At 45.8% G+C, this 23,182-nt stretch overlaps 1 protein-coding gene across 8 annotated transcripts in view; it reads left to right on the top strand.

The window, feature by feature from the left end:
* The window catches only part of LOC139760556 (protein tramtrack, alpha isoform-like), a 443,543-nt gene that overhangs the window by 325,448 nt on the left and 94,913 nt on the right, over window positions 1–23,182 (top strand). For all 8 annotated transcript variants that reach the window (XM_071683894.1, XM_071683889.1, XM_071683888.1 and 5 more), the window contains exons 4-5: window positions 13,632–13,677; window positions 17,916–17,978. In XM_071683894.1, coding sequence (XP_071539995.1) covers window positions 13,632–13,677; window positions 17,916–17,978 — 109 coding nt within the window. The remainder of the gene's footprint in view (window positions 1–13,631; window positions 13,678–17,915; window positions 17,979–23,182) is intronic.

The raw sequence follows: 23,182 nt of genomic DNA, 5'->3' as shown, positions 1-23,182 counted from the left end.
CAGGAAACAGCATCGCTACCCCCTGCTTCAACGAGGCAGCGTCAGGAACAGTTATAATATAAAAGGCCACATTCGTTCACAGTCTCCGCATGCTCAAAACTACACGGCGAATGAAGTCACCTTTATTTAGCAAGGCTGTATCACTGGGAGAACAGACAGTCTCGTCAAAGAACTCTCTCCAAAAGAGCCATTTCTCTGCTTCTGAAAATAGCACAACCTCGAGGTGCAGAGGCCTCTGGAAAGAGTTCCTGTGTAACACTTGGATTCTTTCTCGGAAACTTGGCCCTTGGGGAATAATATATATATATATATATATATATATATATATATATATATATATACATATATATATATATATATATATATATATATATATATATATATATATATATATATATATATATATATATATATATATTCCTATCTATTATACTTTGTCGCTGTCTCCCGCGTTAGCGAGGTAGCGCAAGGAAAGAGACGAAAGAATGGCCCAATCCACCCACATACATATGTATATACATACACGTCCACACACGCACACATACATACCCATACATTTCAACGTATACATAGATATACATACACAAACATTTACATATATACACATGCACATATTCATACATGCTGCCTTCATCCATTCCCGCCGACACCCCGTCACACATGAAATGACATCCTCCCTTCCCCCGCGTGCGCGCGAGGTAGCGCTAGGAAAGGAAAACAAAGGCCACATTCGTCCACGCTTAAACTCTAACTGTCATGTGTAATGCACCGAAACCATAGCTCCCTTTCCACATCCAGGCCCCACAAAACTTTCCATGGTTTATCCCACATGCTTCACATGCCCTGGTTCAATCAACTTACAGCACGTCAACTCGGTATACCACATCGTTCCAATTCAATCGATTCCTTGCACGCCTTTCACCCTCCTGTATGTTCAGGCCCCGATCGCTCAAATTCTTTTTCACTCCATCCCTCCACCTCCAATTTGGTCCCCCATTTCCTCTCGTTCCCTCCATCTCTGACACAGATATCCTCTTTGTCAATCTTTCCTCACTAACTCTCTCCATGTGACCAAAACATTTCAATACACCCTCTTCTGCTCTCTCAACCACACTCTTTTTATTACCACAGATCTCTCTTACCCTTTCATTACTTGCTCGATAAAACCACCTCGCACCACATCTTGTTCTCAAACAACTCATTTCCAACACATCCACCCTCCTCCGCACAACCCTATCTATCGCCCATGCCCCACAATCATATAACATTGTTGGAACTACTATTCCTTCAAACATACTCATTTTTGCCTTCAGAGATAACGTTCTCGACTTCCACACATTCTTCAATGCTCCCAGAACCTTCGCCCCCTCCCCCACCCTGTGACTCACTTCCGTTTCCATGGTTCCATCCGCTACCAAATCCACTCCCAGATATCTAAAGCACTTCACTTCCTCCGTTTTTCTCCATTCAAACTTACCTCTCAATTTACTTGTCCCTCAACCCTATTGAATCTAATAACTTTGCTCTTATCCACATTTATTCTCAGCTTTCTTCTTTTACATACTTTGCTATTCGCCGTTTCCTGTGTTAGCGAGGTAGCGTCAAGAACAGAGGACTGAGCCGCCTTTGAGGGAATATCCCCACTTGGCCCCTTTCTCTGTTCCTTCTTTTGGAAAAATGAAAACGAGAGGGGAGGATTTCCAGCCCCCCGTTCCAAATATATATATATATATATATATATATATATATATATATATATATATATATATATATATATATATATACATATCCTCCTACCTACTCATTAGGAACCTTTTATATACACACACGTTCACAATTGCATACACATATTTCAACACGCGAATATAAAAACGCATTTGGATATGACAACAAACAAACAAACACGTTTGGTGAAAAGCCGCTATTCTAACACACAAGTTGCAAACGTGTCTGCAACATTACCGTTTATATACAAACTGTCAACACTGCAACTGTGGAACATGAAGAAATCAACAGCACTGCATTCGAGTATACACGAACCAACAGCAGTCACGTATACAACCCTCTCCCTCTCTCACTCACTCTTCACACTCGAATGCTTTATTGTGTATATATCACCTACACGCGTAGCTTCAGACCCTAAACTACGTCGATGAGTCTACTATTTGCACATGCTTGGGTCGGTAGAGACTCTTTCGCATGCCAGAAATCGATGGATTCCGAGGAAATTATTCCTTTTTTTTTTCATGAAATGACCCCCGGGAGCTTTTCCGAGACTTGTCGTCGTGCTATACTGTGGAGGGAGAGTTACCGTGAGTGCCCGGGTTATGGCGAGGAGGAGGTAAAGCCTGGACCCAAACGCGTGAAGCTAACGAGGTTATAAGACTATTAAGGACTGGTCCGCGTGTGAGATGGGGGCAATTATAGGTCACAGTCGTTGGTAGTTAGCGTTCCACAGCCACCTGTTTTCCTCCAAAGGAGCTAACCAACTTTAATCGTTAAGTCAAAGGACCAGACCGTCGTTATACCTAGAAGTCGTTAAGGTCGTGCTTAAGGGTAGTACCGTCGTGTTCCAGGGTCGTACCGTCGTGTTCCAGGGTCGTACCGTCGTGTTCCAGGGTCGTATGGTCGTGTTTCAGGATCGTACCGTCGTATTCCAGGGTCGTACTGTCGTGTTCCAGGGTCGTACCGTCGTGTTCCAGGGTCGTACCCTCGTGTTTCAGGGTCGTACCCTCGTGTTTCAGGGTCGTACCCTCGTGTTCCAGGGTCGTGCCCTCGTGCTCAGGGGTCGTACTATTATCATTTCGTCGTCTCACCCGATCAATGGATTACCTGTGTGTGGATTAGCTGGGTCAGGCCATTACGGAGGTGGTAGTGACCTTTGGCTTAATCGAGTCATGAAATCTCTGGACCTGGGGGTACTGAGGACACGTACCGTGTAAGATGTGGTCGAGAGAAGGCAATCATGGAACGCTGGACTGGTGTGTGGTGCTGGGTGACGATACATAATCATGACGGAGGGGGAGAAAAATGATCTACATACATCTGAGATATAACACATGTGTTTCGAGATAATACACACACACACACACACACACACACACACACACACACACACACACACACACACACACACGAACTTCGGTTAACGGGCTATGTTAAATTAATGACAAGGAAGACGTCCGTCTTCCTTGTCATTAATTACACACACGCACGGGAGGCCAGCCAGCGTGCCAGCACACTGATATCAAATTCTCTTGGCACGGCAACACGGAAGGTTCGATACAATTATGCATCCATTACGGGCTCGGGTGAGGCAAGGACAACAGACGAGCCTTGCCCACCAACTTACTGGTGGAGGAGGCGAACACGTGGCAGACGGAAGGAGGGCTGCTGTTGTTGAAACGTCTCGTAAATTCTCGTGACCCCCTTCTGCAAGAGTGTGTGTGTGTGTGTGTGTGTGTGTGTGTGTGTGTGTGGATAACCTTTGAGGTCAAGGACTACTACTTTCCGTGGTGTTTGGTAGTTTCTAATCTGGGATAGTCATTCTCGTAAGGTTCCCCTTTTTATGTCTTGTTCCACTACGTGTCACTTCGTAGTCAGGATAAGTTGATGGTTTACCTCCATGATGGTTCGTTTTCCTTGGTGCGTCGCATGGCTTGTGGCTCTCGTGTTTTCTGTCACATAAACACAGGGTCAGGTGCGTGAGCTGTACCTCTCAGTTGCAGTAGCGACAGAAATAGCAACAACAACAGTAGTAGTAGTAGTAGTAGTGATGGTGGTGGTGGTGGTGGTAGTAGTAGTAGTAGTAGTAGTAGTAGTAGTAGTAGTAGTGGTGGTGGTGGTGGTAGTAGTAGTGATGGTGGTAGTAGTAGTAGTAGTAGTAGTAGTAGTAGTAGTAGTAGTAGTAGTAGTGGTGGTGGTGGTAGTAGTGATGGCGGTAGAAGCAGTAGTGTCAGTGAGGAAACGAGTTGGGATACAAGTAACAGCAGCACCAAAATAAGAACAGCAGCAGCAGCAGCAGCAGCCCCGTCATTAGTCGTAGCAACGGCAGCAGTAGCAGCAGCAGTGGCAGCAACAGTGGCCGCACTATCACCAACACCACCACCAGCAGTGGCAGCACCAGTGGCCGCACTATCACCAGCAGCAGCAGCAAGCACAGGCACCAGCAGCATCGCCAGGAGCTGTCTATCGCCATTCTCTTATTACCTTTATTGAGTCGCCTCAGCGGAACAGAGATGCTCCGGACCTTAATGCAATTCCAGCAGGCGAGACTGAAGTCGTGCGATGCCTTCTGTAAACGATGTATGTATGCGGGCGGCTCCGCCCTCCCTCTCTCCCTCCCTCCAACTCAACCTTTTCTCTGGTCGGGGAACCTGTCGCTCTTCGTTTCGTCCAACACTGTCACCATCATGTTCATCTGAACGAGATGGGTTCACTTACGTTCACTGGTGCCTCCACACACGTGTGTGGAATACAATTACTGAATGTCGTTTACAATCCGAGTGCTATAATCGTTTCACTGTACAATGGACGACGGGGTCGTCATATAACTCACGCCTCGATGGATGGATACCACTAGAATATGACAGAAATCTAATGCAAGGTCATGTTTGTTCACCGTGATTGTATCAGTTGTCTCTAAATACGGGTTTAGATTACACAGAACCATTAGGCAAGTCGTATCTTAACATAGTATAAAAGTACATAGACGTTCCATTAATTGGACACACTGAAACATTCATCAGCCGTGCGTGTCAGTGAAAAGAAATGTGTTGTTCCCAAACTTGTCAGGTGTACGTGTAGTACGGGTCGCCGGGGGTCTGTTGACGGCCCGGGGGCTAAGGGACTCTGATTACCTAGTTATCGGGTGTAGTGTTGATCGAGGGTTGTGGGATGTGATGATCCTGCAGGAGGAGGAGGAGGAGGAGGAGGAGGAGCGACGTCAACAGTGGGGTTCATATGGTAGGATGTCGTGATGGGTATGAAAAGGAGGGTACGGGGCCAAGTGAGGGAAGCGGTACTTGAGGGATGATCTAAGGTGGAGGGAGGGCCGTAGAGGGACGGAGGGACAAACGGGTAGTGGAGGGAAGGAAGATTGTCGAGAGGGGGTCGGATCGGGTCGGGAGGGAAGGAGGGCATAAGAGGGAAGAGAGAGAGAGAGGGGGTGGGTTTAGTGGGAGTGAACGCAGGGGGAGGGAAGGAGGGAGTGAGGGAGGGCGCTGGGCCGGGAACAAAGCCATGCCCAGCAGCAACGGCAGCCTTGCAACGCCCTCCCTTATTGATCACTGTTTGGTCGGACGCTGCGCTACCTTCTCTGGCTGGGGGAGGAGGGGGAGGTGGGGTTAGGGGGGCCTACAATACCCTGGGCTGAGGGGAAGGGAGGAGTCTATAGTGGGGAGGGAGGGATGGAGGGAGGGAGGGATTGCTACAATAGCGTGGGTGGTGGGAAGGGGATGAGGGAGGGAGTGGGGTACAATACCATGGGGTGAAGTAACTCCAGTTACCAAGGGAGGAGGAGAAGGAGGATACAGGACTACAGGGATTATAGAGGACGGCTACAGGACTATAGGGATTACAGAGGGCGGCTACAGGACTATGGGGACTACAAAGGGTGGCAAACGGACTATAGGGACTACAGAGGCGTTTATTACAATGGGGAGGTATAGTAACATGGGGGAGTATTACATCGTAGGAGACAACCATACCTTGATCGTTGTCGTCCACAGCACCTGGAGGGCGGGGAGAGAGAGAGAGAGAGAGAGAGAGAGAGAGAGAGAGAGAGAGAGAGAGAGAGAGAGAGAGTAACAGCAACCTCGAGATTGCCGAGGGCAGGGAAGGGGCTACAGTAACCTGGAGTAGGGAGGGGCTTCAACCCCCATGAGAGAGAGAGAGAGAGAGAGAGAGAGAGAGAGAGAGAGAGAGAGAGAGAGAGAGAGAGAGAGAGAGGAAGGGGCTACAGCACTAGGGTGAGGGACGGGGCTGTAGTATCGTGGTGGTGGAGGTTGCCGTATCAAAGGTCTGGGTGGGTGTGGGCTATGCGATCGTGCTGCGGTTTGAAAGAGATTATGTTATCGTTGGAGAGGCATTCGGGCTACGGCGCTCGGGGTGGAGGGGAGGCTGCTTCACAAATCTGAAGGGAGGAAAGAGGCTGCACTATTCTAAGGGCGAGAGGGGGGACTAATATTACTATAGAGGGGAGAGAGAGATAGGGGATATTACTATGGGAGGAGGGCTACAAATCCGTTGAAGGTGTGTGTGTGTGTGTGTGTGTGTGTGTGTGTGTGTGAGAGAGAGAGAGAGAGAGAGAGAGAGAGAGAGAGAGAGAGAGAGAGAGAGCCATTGTACCGCAGGAGGACTGGAAGAGGATACAATGCCCGTGGGTAGCAGAGAGGGACTACAGTACTGGAGGGGAGAGGGGAGTGGAGAAGACTACATAACACCTAGGGAGGTAAAGAATGGAATATGCACCACCTAGTGAGGGGGGGGACATTACAGTGCTGTAGGGAGGAAGGAGGGAATCTATAGGACCTTAAAAGGTGGGCAGGGAGCCAGAGTAAGGGTGGGTGGGGGGGGGGAGAAAAAGAAGGCTAGTGTACGTAAAGAGGAGAGAGAGGGGGGGATGGGTGTAGCAATACTATGGTGGAGGAATGAGGCTAATGTGCCTTGCGGCAGGTGGTGGGAGGAGGTGGTACAGAGCCGTGGGATGTGTGGGAGGATACTGTGAGGTAGGGGATGCAGTACTGGGGAGGAGAGGGAGAGGACTAAAGCGCCAGTGGGGGTCGTGGGTGAGGAATGGCTGGAGCACCAAAGAGGATGGGTGATACACTGCCTGCCCTGGGGAGTAAGGTGGCTACAGTCTCGCAGGGTTACGTAGGGAGAAAGCTACTGGGCCAGGTATCATGAGGAGTGGAGGGAAGGGAGGCTACAGTACCGTCGAGGAGAGGACCGAGTACCGTGGGAGAGTAAAGGAGCAGCTACACTAACACTGGAAAAATAGGGTGACAGCCACAAAGCATGTGGGAGGAAAGGGAGTCAAATACCACGGGAAGATGTAGGGTGGGGGTCTACAATACCGTGAGAGAAATGGAGGAGGCTCTGCAGTCGCCTGGGGAGGGAGGGAGGGAGGGACCAAGTACCACAACGATTAGTGCTGATGGCGTGTTGCTCGCAGAGGAGGAGAGGGGTAGGGGGTAAAGTTCGAGGCACGAAGGGCGAATGATGTGTTACGCCTAGGGCGTAAAATGTGGTGTGGGTGGTGGGGTTGAGGGTGTAGGGGCAGGTCTGTTGTCTTTCAAGGTGTAAAGGGCAGGACAGGAGGATGAGGGTGTGTTGTGCGTCCAGAGGGTCAAGGGACAGTTCTCTGTTGCACCCAGGGGGTTTGAAGGGTGAGACAATGGGGTGTCGTCCCTTAACCTACATCTGAGGCCCACTAATACCCCATTAGTCACAGCTTGGGTAGAGTAAAAAAACGTGGAACCTGTTAAGGAACGCTTCATTCACCCAAACTTCAAAGGAAAAGCTTTCGTAAAAGCTAACAAGAATCAGGGAATCTTGTTACCTATGGGAAGAAAGTTACTTTGGATGACGACTCAATCGAGGAGGAAAGAAACGTGAGGAAGATTTAGTAAGATTCAAAAATATCTCCCGTTCCGTGCTGGAGGGCGACCTGTTTAGTGCTTAAGATGTTGGAGTCTTTAAAGGGAGCAATTTACAGAATAGATCCAGACCTTCTGACTAAGACGTGGGCCTTCACCAGTTAAGAGGAAACGGACATTATGCGACCATCCGTTTCGTGCAGCGTCAAGCGCGTGAAGCGGCCGGAAAACTTGGGAAGTCTTGTGTCTTATTGATCGATGTTCGGGCGGCTCACTGCAGTACTTCCATGGTCCTCAGACCGAGTTACGCTGCGTCGACCACCCTCCCCCACCCCCTCCTCAAGTCAACCCAACCACCCCCACCAGACTGGTTCATGGCACTGTGGGTTCACGGCACTAATGGTTTGGGCACTAACGGTTCATGGCACCGTTGGTTCATAGCACTGGTGGGTCACGATACCAGTGGTTCATGGCCCCAATGGTTCACAGCACTGGTGGGTCACGATACCAGTGGTTCATGGCCCCAATGGTTCACAGCACTGGTGGGTCATGGCATGATGGTTCCAAAGATTCAAGGCAGCAGTGGTTTATGGAATTTAATGGTTCATGTTGTGGTGATTCACGATCGGTGATTGAGTGGCACCTTCAGGTTCTGTCAAAAATGTCTTGTTGTGTTAATGGCTCATGCTTGGCAGCAGTAGCTCACAACATCGACAACATTTACTGCCCTAGTGGTTCACGGGAGCAGTTCCTATTGGCACTAATGGATCACAGCTCTGCCACTTCATGGCATTAACGGATTATGACACTGGTGTGTCACGGGAACTGATGGCACTGATGGTTCATTATACTCATGACTCATAGAACTAATGGTCCAAGATATATATGTTGGGAACTAGTGCTGAAGGGAAACTGGAGGAGGAAGGAATGATATCAAAAATTGGTACATAATTCAGTAATGCCCACTTGACCACCTACTACCCTATCTAACCACGTATATCTATAAATGTCCCGTTTTATAGACCAAGTATTCCCAATTACGTCCTCTTCCAGCGCACAATCCCACAAACTGTTCATCACTGTCACTCTCACATCTCTGAATACCCCATGCCACTGAACCATACCCTCAACGACTATCTTATCCACTATCGCCCTCAAATCATCCATCACCAAGAACTGATCTCACACAACCAAACAGCTGACACAACGACTCAGCTACCCCTAAAACGCTTGAGCCTCTCTTCTTCATTCCTCACATGTCCAGGTGCACAATACATGGTATTACTATCATTATCAGTAACATTATCATTATCATTATCGCTATCATCATTATTATATAAAAAAACAGGATCTCTTCTCTAGGGGTTCCTGTAGCTCGAGGGCTGCGCTACAATCAGTAGTAGGGAATGGATGGACTCTTCTGTAGTGATTAAACTCTGATAATATAGTCTCGCCGAATGTGACTTCTTACTCTCGGCGTAAACCCAAGGTGTTGGACTCTAAGAAGAACGTTTCTGGAGTCGGGAGAGTGTGTTGGGAGAGCCACAGGTCGTCTTTGTGGGCGGTGTCCCGGGGGAAGAGAGAGGGGTGCCGTGGCAGCAGGTGATGATGCCTCCGGTACAGAAGTTCCCATAGGTAGGTGTGAGGGCCATGGACATAGGGGGAGGGTGACAGAGTGAGAGAGGATTGCGACTAGAGAAACTTACGTGAGGGAAAATGGGAGCTCATGAGAGGTGTGCTAAGGACGGATTCAGCTCAAGGTAGAAGTTGATGCGTTACGTCACCAAGCAGGCCGGAAGACCCTTCCTCCCCCACCATAACCCTTATCCTTACCCTCCCCTTCCCACTGACTCGGCAGCTTGTTTGTTGCTCAGTCAGACTTTGGCTTCTAAATGCGTATCAGGAAAAACTGCATTGAGTTCATTTTCATTATATATATATATATATATATATATATATATATATATATATATATATATATATATATATATCCTTATATCCTGTAGACATCTTGGTCACTCCGCTAGACCTTTCCCCATACTGTTATTCCGGTTACTGACTCCTCCTCCGCCGCATAGCATTCCCTTTAAATAGTTTCATCCGCAGACTGAGCGAGCACTGAAATGAAGGACGAGGGGGGAGAGAGAGAGAGAGAGAGAGAGAGAGAGAGAGAGAGAGAGAGAGAGAGAGAGAGAGAGAGAGAGAGAGAGAGAGACGAAATAGCAGTTCTGAGGTACGGATCATTTCATAAAATAGAGAGAGATAGAGAGAGAGAGAGAGAGAGAGAGAGAGAGAGAGAGAGAGAGAGAGAGAGAGAGAGAGAGAGAAGGGGGGCAGATGTGAAACAGTTTACTAACTCCGTCATCTTACCCCTCGCCCGCCGCACCAGAACTACCGCGAAGACCAACCCAGCTTCCCCTATAATCTCTAAATTACATCATTATTAGCCATGAAACGGGAAAAAAAAAAATTAGTGACCCGTAATTAGAGAATGATAAGCCCCAGAGGAGAAATTTGCAATTTCTGAATTACAAGAGTACACAGTTAACGTTCGGAACAGAAGGACAGCGATACATCGAACTGAAATCAAAACTCAGGATCCAGTCTTGCGGAGGAGAGGAACTGCCGCGCAATGAGTTTTTCGAAGGCTTCCTAGCCGTGCCATGGCCTGCGGGTGGCGGGACTCACGTGCATATGGATGATAACTGGCAAACGGGTGCCACGGGAGAGGCCGGCTGTGAGCGAGGGAGGACTCTGTGTGAGGCAGGGAGTCGGTGGCACTGAGCAGCTGAAGGTGGCGTTTGAAGGCATCAAATACGCACCGGTGTGGCAAGGGGTGGTGGTGGTGGAGGTGGTGGCAATGGGTGTCCTGAAGCGGCAGTGGGTGGCACAGACCAGTACTGGGCTGTGATGGTTAACAAAGGGCGGTGATAAGAGGCCCCCATGCGGCACGGGCCGAGGACGAGGGAAGGAGGTGAGAGGAGGAGGAGGAGGAGGAGGACGCTGGCTAGCGGCCACACACGTGCGGAGGGAAGCCCCATACGAGGTAGGGTTGTGAGGGGCAGGAGAGGATTTAGAGGAGATTTGGGCTCTCAGGTGTTTGGTTTTAGACTACGGTGGCGACTGACGCGGAAAACTTGAGCAGAGTACCTTAGCTCCTCCATAACTGTGTCTAAATATATATATATGTACGTGTGGGCGTGTATGAGCCAATTACCTTGCTGGAAAAAGTGTGAGATGTGTGTATCAATACATTCCCTCATATATATATATATATATATATATATATATATATATATATATATATATATATATATATACGCTAAAGGTGACGTTTCACTCCTGGTGTAAACTGAAGTAGGCGGAGTCCGGTAGCGCATATATATATATATATATATATATATATATATATATATATATATATATATAGATAGATAGATAGATAGATAGATAGATAGATAAATAAATAGACAGACAGATACAGATAGTTAGACAGAAAGATAGATATAGATACAATTCATTTCCTAGTGTCAGTGGATGTTATTTAACTCATATAGGAAATGAAGAGTTTTCATGAACAAACAGGAGGTCAGTAAAAGATCTATATGAGCAGTTGACACTTACAGCACTCGATGGGTCTGTATAAATAAAGGATAAAAATTCCTGACTTTGCTGACACCTTTATGGTTATCTTTCTTTTATGGGAAAACTTGGAAAAATTGAGACAAAGTCACACTGGAATTTCAATTTCTCCTCCCGGGGAAGTCCACTCTCTCTCTCTCTCTCTCTCTCTCTCTCTCTCTCTCTCTCTCTCTCTCTCTCTCTCTCTCTCTCCTGTTCCTCCTTGTCTCGCTCTCCCTCCTCCTTCCCTCGCTTTCTTCTGCTGGGTATGTCGGCCTGGCAGGACAGGTCTGAGATTAAATTTGTATGAGGCAACGTTAGTGGCATTGCCGCTATACAGCCCGAAAGGGCTCCAGCAACTCTGAGCAGAGTTATCCCAAAATATTTCATGCACTCCATATATATATATATATATATATATATATATATATATATATATTGGAAAGGATGACAATTTTGCTCGTGATCGAGATATTCCTATGAGTCCCGTGGACTCATAGGAATAAATATATATATATATATATATATATATATATATATATATATATATATATATATATATATATATATATATGCATATATATATCAGAGGAAAACTTTAATCTACAGCTGTTACATATGTAGAAAACCTTCGCTTCCCGTGACCGAAGCAGAATTCCGTTTCCACTCATCTACCTTGACTCTTAGGGAAACCACGAAGAGACTGTGCCTCCTGAGGAGAAGGACTCTACCGAGTTCCTCTGGGGAGGGAAGGAACCAGGGTTCAGGAGATGACTCGAACGTCTTCCGCACAAAGAGTCCTATTGACCAACTCATCACCATACGTCATCCTGTCGAGGCGAACGCGCCTCTCTTCCTCCCTCCTCCGCCTCACCCATTCCCTTCCGTCTCAGTCTCATGGATGGTGAGGAGGAGGGGGGGAAAAAATGCAAATTTTATGCTGCGTTCACCTTACGTGTGTATGTTTAAAGGTCCTTTCCTGACGACCATCCAGTAGTTTATGTAGTCGCGAGGGTCGAGCGTATAACACACATCGCCGCATGGCTCGAATGACGTGGTTTACGTTCACACATCCTTCGGTACCTCCTTGAGGATAACGGTGGGTGATAATTGATCATTTGTGGGACGAGGTCATTGAATTCCCTTACGGTTCATTACCCCACACCCACCCACCCGGTCCTCCGGCACGAGGGAGAGGAATGAATGGGAGGAACAGGGCGCAAGGCCGTCGAGTTCAAAAGCGTAGCGAGAGGGGCGGCCGGCAGCCAGCTCTGAACTGTTGTTTGTCCTGATGCCAACGAGGAATAAATCCCTCAAACGGCCAGTCGGCAAGCGAGAGCCAATCAAGAGCGAGCATGAGTGGGGGGGGGGAAGGGGACCACGTAGCGTTCCCGGGGCAAGTAGCTCCATGTGGGCCCCCCCCCCCTCCTCTTCCCCCCCAGTATTGATCACAACAGGCAACCCTGCAACCATATTGATCACCCGCGTTGCCACGGAAACCAGCACCACTACCACGACCAAGCCCCCGGGAACCGCTTGAAAATTCTCATAGATGGTATCAGCGGCCTTTGCCCACGCGAGCAATTGTTGGAGGGGGAGATAGACAAGGGGGTAGAAGAGGAGGGGCAGAGGAGAGGGAGGGAGGGGGAGGATAGACCAACCTATCGCTGGAGATAGCCCTGGTATCTCTGGGTATTTATAGAGTAAAAGTTTCCTCCAAGAGGTTGAGTGCCTGGAGGACTTCGGTGCAGGTGGTATATTGGGGGGGGGTTACACCTGAAATCCAGGTATTAAAAAAGTAAATGAATTATTATAAATATCATTATTACTATCATCATTATCATTATTATCATTATTATCATTATTATTATCATCATCATTAGTATTATTATCATTATTACCATTATTACTATTAGTTCATATATATATATATATATATATATATATATATATATATATATATATATATATATATATATATATATACACGTGTGTGTTTGTTCATTTGGATCTTACTCTAATGGAGCAAGTGTTGTTATTATAACCTTTATTTATGCATACACCAGTTGCTGTTTACACACCCACTCACACACGCGCACACACACCCACACACAGTAGTAAATACGAGGTACATATATTCAAGAATGAGAGAGAAGCGTAACACTCTCCCTGTAACACACATGATAATCACATATAGTAATCATACACTCTCTAATGTAATTCCTCCAAACATATACCCCTACAGACCAGCCACATCCACCCACACAGTCATGCACATGTATATCAGTCACACACACACACACACACACACACACACACACACACACGGACACTCCTGTGGGAACACAGTGCAAGACGTTCCAAACAACGAACAAGTATATTGATTCCTGGTTTTTTCTCTGTGCTTTTCAGTGTGGGGAATCTAATCCGGGACCATCGGGGGAAAGCCAAGGGAAAGGTGAGTAGATGTTTTCCACAACTGTCATGGGGAAAGGTTGGGGAGAGTAAAAGGTAAAGAAAAAGGATGTAATGGAATGAGAGAGTGAAAGGCTAAGGTAGTGGTTTAAAGGGGATTAAAAGGTAAAGGGTGAGGGGTTTAAAAGGAGAAAGTAACAGGTTAAGGTAAGGGAGGTATAAAGGGAAGAGAAAGTAATAGGTTAAGGAAAGGCCTTTAAAAGGAGGAAAAAGTACAAGGTTAAGGTAAGGGATTTAAAGAGAAGGGAACATAAAAGGTTACGGTAAGGGAGGTCAGAGGGAAAAGGAGGGGGAAGGTAAATGGTATTAGTATAATGGTTAAAGGGAGAGAGGAGTTACAGGGAATGGGGAAGCGGAGGTCAAGGTAAAGATATTAAAGAGAGTGGAAGTGAAAGGTAAAAGGTTAAGGTAAGGTGTTCAAAGGCAGGAGTAACTGAAGAAAGTCAAAGACCAAGGTAGGGATGAAAGGGAGGTGAAAGCGCAAGGTTAAGGAATGGGAGGGGCTAAAGGGAAGTTAAGGGGATGTAAGGGAAGGACAGAACAGGAGATTCTCGAGGCAATATTAAGAAGGCAGAAAATAGGAAGTTAGAGATGGGAAAATCAGACAACCTAGGAGAGATAATGGGAGTTGGAAGATGTCAAGGGGGACTGGGAAGAGAGAGAGAGAGAGAGAGAGAGAGAGAGAGAGAGAGAGAGAGAGAGAGAGAGAGAGAGAGAGAGAGAGTGTGTCAGTGTTTGTGCTTGTATGCGTGTGTCTTTGTGTGTGTGTGTGTGTGTGTGTGTGTGTGTGTGTGTGTGTGTGTGTGTGTGTGTGTGTGTGCTGATATATGTATTTTTTGTATAAGTGTATGTCTCTCTGTACATATACGTGTGTGCGTCTGTGAATATGTGTTTGCACGTGTGCGTGTGTATGGATGCATATATGTACGTGTGGCATATCCTTGCTACTTAGTGTGTGTGTGTGTGTGTGTGTGTGTGTGTGTGTGTGTGTGTGTGTGTGTGTGTGTGTGTGTGTGAGATTAATGTTGTAATTACCTCTTGTGTGCTTCTGAGAAACTTGAGTAGTCCCGTCTCTGGACCTTGTATATATGCAACACATAGTTATTTCTCCTGAGTGCACACACACACACACACACACACACACACACACACACACACACACACAAAAAAAAAAAAGAAAAAAAAAGACACTCCAGCCTAAGCCAGGTATTCATTTATCGACCAGCCTCACGGGGAGGAAGAACACCATGGTTAGGTGTGGGCCAAGTACCGCGCTCAGGATTCAAACCTAGGCGGGTCTGTGTAGATGTTGTGTGATATCCTGATGTACGTGAATGTACGTGTAACTGAGCACTCGCACTGTGCATAGAAGTGGTTCTGCTTGTGTGTATATGTCCGTCTTTTTCTATAGTCATCTGCGTTTCGGTCGTATCACCTGTTTGTCGTTACCTGTTTATAGAAAACAGGGCGAGATCTGTACACTAGTGAGCCCCCTCCCACCACCCCATCTCCTGATCTTGCTAAACTATCAAGTTGTCTTTATAGCTTTTCTTAAACTGCTGGTATTCGCCGTTACCTAGTACAACCTACCCCAACCATGCACCACCCGCAGACTGAAGCACTCCTTCCTTAACGTTCTTTGATAACAAGCTCCTTGCCCAACTACTTGTCGTGGCTTTTCGTCACTGCGGTATTGCATCTCCTGAAGAATTCCCTCCCCATGGTCGACGTCGTCCAACTAGACTGTGAAACTTTAATGTCAACTCTCTTTCTTTTCTCCTCCATGGTGGACTAATCTGCAGCCCCCTCAGCCTCTCAGTGTAGCTCAGCCCTGTCACTTCAGGTATTATCTTAGCTGCACTTTCTTCGACCTTCTGGATCAGATATTTGTCCTTCTTCAGCTGCGGTGACCAGAGTTGAGAGGCATAATCCAACTTTTGGTCTATGCTGTGAACTGCTCTTCAAACATTTCTTTATCCATATACTTCTAATATTTGCCAGCGAGACAGTTTGCCAATGTCACTAATTTTCTCACGTGTAGCCCTGGCTAGAAGTCAAGCACACTTCGATCTCTTGGTCTCTTCTGCACATGGACTCTTGTAATTCATCTCCTGCTAGATGACAATCATATCCAGGCCATCTTCCACTGTGTCCCAACCTCTTGACCTTCAGCTTACTCGATCTGAATTTCAACAACTGCTCATCAGACCAGCTTTGGAGTTTGTATAGGTTCCCGAGTAACCTAATACAACCACCGCCATTCGTTGACCATCTCATGATCTTAGTATCATCCGCAGACATGTTCAGGTTAGGTTCCAACCCTCAAATCAAGTCACGTACACCAAGAACTGAAGTGGACTCAAGATTGAGTCCCCTGCAGCCCATTTCGAGAAGGTTCCCCCTTACATGCGTCCTCCCCTCCCTTCCCACTATGGTTATCCGCCAAATGAAGGAGTCTACCCATTATTTCTGTCTTTTAGATCTGATTTCCTAATCAGCTTCCTATGGGGGGGGGGGGGGGGGGTTACAGTGTCAAAATCTTTCTGGCAGTCCAGGAATAAATACACAGTCCAGTCATTCGCAATGCTTGGCCTCCTTCCCTTTAATCCAGGGTGTCTCCCAGTTAGGCAGTTTCTCTTATGGAAGGAGCTATCCACTTGCCTTCTGATTAGTTCTGCCAGTAGCTCACTGACCTCACGTGTTAGTGAGATTGGCCCGTAGACTAACGCGACTTTATGATCAGGTGATCATAACGGTGTACTGTGTTAGGTGACCCAGGTGTACGGTGTTTGGTGACCCAGGTGTACGGTGTTAGGTGACCCAGTTGTACGGTGTTAGGTGACCCAGGTGTACGGTGTTAGGTGACCCAGTTGTACGGTGTTAGGTGACCCAGGTGTACTGTGTTAGGTGACCCAGGTGTACGGTGTTAGGTGACCCAGGTGTACTGTGTTAGGTGACCCAGGTGTACGGTGTTAGGTGACCCAGGTGTACGGTGTTAGGTGACCCAGTTGTACGGTGTTAGGTGACCCAGGTGTACGGTGTTAGGTGACTCAGGTGTACAGTGTTAGGTGAGCCAGGTGTACGGTGTTAGGTGACCCAGGTGTAAGGTGTTAAGTGACCCAGGTGTACGGTGTTAGGTGGCCCAGGTGTACGGTGTTAGGTGACCCAGGTGTACTGTGTTAGGTGACCCAGGTGTATTGTGTTAGGTGACCCAGATGTACGGTGTTAGGTGACCCAGGTGTACGGTGTTAGGTGACCCAGGTGTACTGTGTTAAGTGACCCAGTTGTACGGTGTTAGGTGACCCAGGTGTACGGTGTTAGGTGACCCAGGTGTACTGTGTTTGGTGACCCAGGTGTACGGTGTTAGGTGACCCAGGTGTACTGTATTAGGCAACCCAGGTGTACTAGTGCGTTAGGTGATTCCTTAAATACAAGCACGATATTTGCCCCTGTTTCTCGTCCTTGGAGATACACTTTCATCTAGTGAGCATCTTTCGAGGTTCCTAGCTGCTACCGGCGCTCGGTCTATCAACACACACGGGGAGACACAGGCATTTATGAAAATGCATGTGAGTTTCCTGCTGGATTTCCATTTCATATATATGCTTGTTTTTTGTTCGCGTATGTGTGTGAGTGGACGTTCATTTGTGTGAGTGGTTGTGTGTGTCCACGACTATGTACACAGGTGTCTGCGTGCGCGTTTCTCCATCATGTGTGTATGTTTATGCGTGCCTGATTGTATGGGCACCTAGTATTTGTGACTGTGTTCCAACGTAATTGTGTACGAAAATTTATTTATTCTTTTTCTTCAGGGAGGGTTTGTTTCTTTGTGTGTGTGTGTGTGTGTGTATGTGTGTGTGTGTGTGTGTGTGTGTGTGTGTGTGTGTGTGTGTGTGTGTGTGTGTGTGTGTGTACTTCTTCGCTTGTGCATGTTTGTGTCTCTGCTAATGTACTTGTGTCTGTATTTGTATATCTGCAAGTGTGTGTGTGTGTGTGTGTGTGTGTGTGTGTGTGTGTGTGTGTGTGTGTGTGTGTGTTTGCCTGTATAATACGTATCTTATGAAGGGTAAATAATCGCGATACCTAAATAAATCAATAAACATTCAGTCAATCACCAGGCAACAATTTATATCAATATTTGTTCAGGACATATTGATCCCCGCCTGACGTCCATGCCCCAATGTTAGCCTCTCTAATAGTTTCCCGTTTTCTGTGTTGCAGAGGTGACGAGGTTGTCGCAAGAGGATCAGGAGAGCACGAGGGCCCGGGAGTCGCCAGGCTCAGGTGAGTGACGTCACCCAGATGTCAGAGGTCACACCAGGTTATTCCGACGGAGGTACATCCTAGGGCGAGGGGGGGGGGGGGGGGTCAACTCAACTCAAGGAAAAGCAAAGAAATTAGTCACGTGAAAACCCATCACGGATAACCAATATTTTTTCCCCCCCTCCCTTCTCTCTCTCTTATTGATATTTGATGATTAAAATGCTTGCATATCATTAACATTACTCGGATAATTAGGCTTTATATCTGGAGTCTTTTTTTGATGATAACCTTTTAATATCCCTGATATATTTCCACGGATAACTCTGGTTGACGACTAATGAGGTCATGTCATTACCTTTGCCTCAGTATAACTGAGATGATGTGACGATGAATTTTCTTAATATCCATCTGTATTCGACTGTGTAATATACATCTGTCTGAATTGATATTGAAATATGAATATTCTTTTTTTTTTTCCTCTCTCCATCAATGAATATAGATGAAATATTCCCCATGTTTTTCTGCTGAGCCATAATCATTCATCACATACACAAACGCGCCCATGGTTATTCCTTCCTCTGTACTCTCGATAACAAGTACTACGACAAAGCCAGCTCTGTACTTGGAACTTGTACAAATAGCACATTATGTTGTTGTGAAGTTGTACATTCTGTCTTGTGTCTGTTTGTCAGCCATTAATGAGCCATAGACTTGTCATCCTAGCTTAGAAATCATAAGCACCAACCTTTTCTTTTTAGAGTCGTAAGAAAGCTTCAGTTGTAACGAGATCTCTCTCGCCCAAAATACCATCGGATCAGGATCTCCCTTTTTTTCAGTGTGGGAGTATTGTTCAGTGGGTCTTACTTCCTGTTAGTTTAAGTGGTCTTCAGGGGACTCTGCTGAGTGGCAAAGGAATACATACTGTAGGAATATATACTGTAATTCTGATCCGATGGATGTGCGAGTTATACTGAACTAAAACCTAATATATAAAAATACATTAACACAGTGACACTCTTCATTCTGGGTCTTGGTGGGTGAAATACTGTCCTTAGCCTTTTTTTTTTTTCTCTCAATGCTAACCAGTGTGTGTTTTCTTTCTCAACCATTCAACCCAAATATAAGAAACTAAATTAAGTGGACTAATAATCCCAGAGAATATCAATGAGAGACATCAGACGGGTTCTGTTCTGAAAGAGAACACACACCAACGCTTCTGCAGACGGGAGTTTGCAGAGGATGGTTCTGGGAGCTCTGAGGAAAGTTACTCTTTGCTGAGGCATCATTCACAGGTGAAGGTCGTGTATCTAGCACTGGTAGAGGGGGGGTCTTCGGTGGTAGCAATATCTACTTCCTTCCTACTTACCATATATCTGTATATAATGATATACGTTTAAGGACACATGTACTGGTAATGCATTCCTACAATTATCGTGAATCATGGAACACATCACTTACACTAGCAACAGTGGAACAGTGCGAATAGAAGACGAGGATTCATAATACAGTGTGCTTTCCCCCAACATCCCCCCACAACTGGTACAGAACTTTACGACTTTGGAGAAGTTGATCAATAGTTCGTACTCACGAGGAACCGACTGTATCGTTAGGAAACCCAAACGATCCTATGCGAATTTAAACGTTTAATGTTTATTTTCACTGCCCTCTTACAAGCAAGAAAATAAGAATTGAGAAAATTAACAATGGTTAAAGGAATACAATGTAACCATTATTATGACGACTTTTTTCTCTCTCTTTTATAATTGAAATTCAGAGAAAACTAGAATAACTTGATTAATTTTCCCCGACATTCTTAGAAGATTAATTGTTGGAAGAAATCGGAGTTTTTGAGGTAAGAATCCAAACTCTGTAATGCATGGATACATAGATGGTGATTTTCTCTAATAATTGCTTTATCATCAGTAAACGTTCCTGCATTCGTCATACAAGACTCAAAAATGTTGTATATATACATATATATATTACATATTTTTCGTTTTATATATATATTTTTTTTCTGTACTGTGTATTCTTTATAACTTGAGATGGCGAAAATGACCCTCACACGTGTGATTTTTCTTTTTCTTCTTGGTAAATTACTTCCTCATTGAGACGACAAGTCCGCACTTACATGCCCTACAAAATCACACACGGGTCACTTTCGCCAAACTCAATTTTCTTTGCATACCGTGCATGGGACGACTGCCATTTTCCATAGTACCGTTTAAGAATGTCTTTTTTTACAAACCAAACAGACAGAATACATTTATAATAATCTGATCCGTTCCCATAAACTGCCAAAATGACTGCCCCTGCCCTGCGAGGTGTTGAGAGAGTAGTAGGCGGTGCGTGTGTCTCCTGGAGAGAGAGAGAGAGAGAGAGAGAGAGAGAGAGAGAGAGAGAGAGAGAGAGAGAGAGAGAGAGAAACATATTCCCCTTGGTTGACTGCTCTGGAGCATTGACCTTGGAGTTGAGCATGGCATCTTGCATAATAGTTCTTTGATCTTCGTCTTCAGGCATGATTATAATGGTTCTTTCACCTATGTGAGAGAGGGGGGCGATTAACACCACTAAGGAGGGTGGCACAAAGAACTCTTTTGCTTTCCTTTCACTTCGGTCTGAGATTGAGGAGGAGCTCTGTTCTCACCCTAGCTAGTTGTGTTAATCGCCTCGCTTGTTTATGTTGTAAGCCCTCGTTTTTCTGTTTTTCCTGAGGACATCGGTAATAGTAAACACTGAGGTCTGTTGATTGCCACCCACGGATTTGTTTACTAAAACGTAATGTCCGAGAGGAAAAAAAAATGGGGGCAGGGAGGAGAGCAGCTCTGAAGTTGTGGCCCCAGTGAGTGACCCGCTGTGTCTTGTAGGATCAAGACTGCATGCATGCTGGTGTGCGCGTCGAGGGAGGTTATGCTGACAGTATGGCAATGATCAGTGACCTCTTTCCTCTCCACACCAACCATTATATTCACAGTCCTCGACACAGCGGTGCACTCCACCCATCCCCGGGATGGCCACACCACCAGAACTGCTTGCTCCTCCCAGGAGAGGCGGGTGTGACAAAGTGTGCTTCTTCGCGGCCATGACCACATCTCACACCATAATTCCGTGCCAGCACTGCATGTCACTGTACTTCTGCACATATTCCAGAGGTTGATGCGCCGAGCAACATTGTGTGTAGTCCAGATTGATTTTGTTGCATCAAAACATTTCTAGTCCATCTATGTTTTTCATATATAAATGAATTTACGAATGTATGTATGTTTAAAACAGGTACACATACTTCCACACAGGAAAATAAAAGATGATTGGAATTAGTCAATGTCATAACTGGACATCGCAAATGAGTGAGTGAAGGCATGGCGATGGATTTCCGAGATCCATCGGAGGTGTATGATGGCGACTGTAGTGGAATCCAGTTTACCAGGAGAGCGGAGCACGTGTGCAAGAAGTGAGGAGGGTGTGTGGTTCCTAGTGAAGATGGGTCTACATTACGGATATCTGATGTCATTGTAGTTCTTTAGTCTGTCTATGGACGACGTGGTGAGGGAGGTAAATGCAAGTGGCTGAGAGTGGAGGTGAATCTATGGTATGCTAGAAGCTGGGGCGCGGGGCATGAGAGGTGGATTAGTCGCTGTTTGCAGATGACACGGCTATAGTGGCACGCTCCTGAAGGAAACTGCTGAAGCTATTGGCGGAATATGAGAGTAAGCGAAATGAGAAAGTTGAGGGTCAGTGTGAACAAGTGTAAGGGAGTAAGGCGTACAAGGGGAGTGAGAAAGAATGGTCTGAGTATACATGCGAATGTTATGGACCTGAAACAAGTGGAGAGTTTAGGTGTCTGGAATTTTGCGGGGCAGAAGATTGAACCATGGGGGCTAAAATAAGTCATAGAGTGGATGAAGGGTTAAATTTCATTGTGTATTTAGAAGCGTATGGAAGGAGACGTTAGGGAAAAGATGGGTGTATCTGAAGGCATAGTAGTTCCAACAATTTTATACAGCTCTGAGTCTTGGACCTTAAACGCAAAAGGAAGATGATTGGACGTGTTGTAAGTGACATGCCTGAGAACGATGTGTGGTGTGAGGGGGTTCGAGTGGTTTGGGAATGTCAGAGATAGTGGTATGGAAGTAAACGCAATCTAATTGAGAGAGGTGACCAGGTTATGGAAAAAATGGTTCAGATGGTGAAGATATGCGAAGAAAGACTGGCTGAGGATCTACTAGTCAAAGGTGAAGGAAGCAAGGGGAAAGGGGAGACCAAGAAGGAGGCGGAAGGATGGAATAAAAGCTCTGGGGTATCGGGACGCAAACATTCCGGAAGGTGAGAGGCGTGCATGGGATAAAATGAACTGAATCGATATGGCATATGTCGGGTGAAGTGCTGAACCAGAACATATGAAGCGTTCAAGGTAAACTTAGATGATAGTAACTGGTACCAGTATGACGTGACAGCTAAAGAATGGAAGTAAGCAAATGATAGATAGATAGATAGATAGATAAAGTAGACAGACATAGATATTTAGACAGACAGATAAACAGAAATGAATATACGTACATACATTTATGTATAAGTACCTATAAACATATATACATTATACATGAATGATTATTCGTACGTATGTGTGTGTGTGTGTGTGTGTGTGTGTGTGTGTGTGTGTGTGTGTGTAAAACAGATGTATTCATATGTATGGAAAACTAGACTCAGGATACCTATATATCACTGGAACGTAACTATCATGTGACCCGAGAGTTGGAGTCACTTAGCAAGCCTTGTGTTGATGTTGCTCGGCGGTCAACAGGCACCGAACCTTGACCTTTGTGTCGAGGGGGAGAGGTCAGAGTTCAGCTCCTGGGGCTGTGGATGCCGGGGATGGTATACCTTCTTGGTGGCCTTGTTTATTCTATCCCTTGTCTCATTTATCAGTTTTCCTCTGTTTTTATTATTATCATTATTATCATTATTACTATTATTATTATTATTATTGTTAGTATCATTATTATTATTATTATTATTATTATTATTATTATTATTATTATATGGTTCTCATTTCATTACAATCATGGTAGCCAAAACTAAAGTGATAACTGAAATTGATTCATAAAGAAAACACACATGTTATGAATTCTTATCTTTTTTGTATCCCCCTTGTTTACTCTGTTATGTTTTTTGTAACTTTTTTATTTCCTGGTTTACCGGATCTTCATTGTTTACGTAAAGTTGTT

This window comes from Panulirus ornatus, chromosome 37 (assembly GCF_036320965.1).
Source record: "Panulirus ornatus isolate Po-2019 chromosome 37, ASM3632096v1, whole genome shotgun sequence".
NCBI classification, from domain to species: domain Eukaryota; kingdom Metazoa; phylum Arthropoda; class Malacostraca; order Decapoda; family Palinuridae; genus Panulirus; species Panulirus ornatus.
The sequence above is the reverse complement of the archived record's forward strand: the minus strand, read 5'-3'. Positions and strand labels throughout refer to the sequence as shown.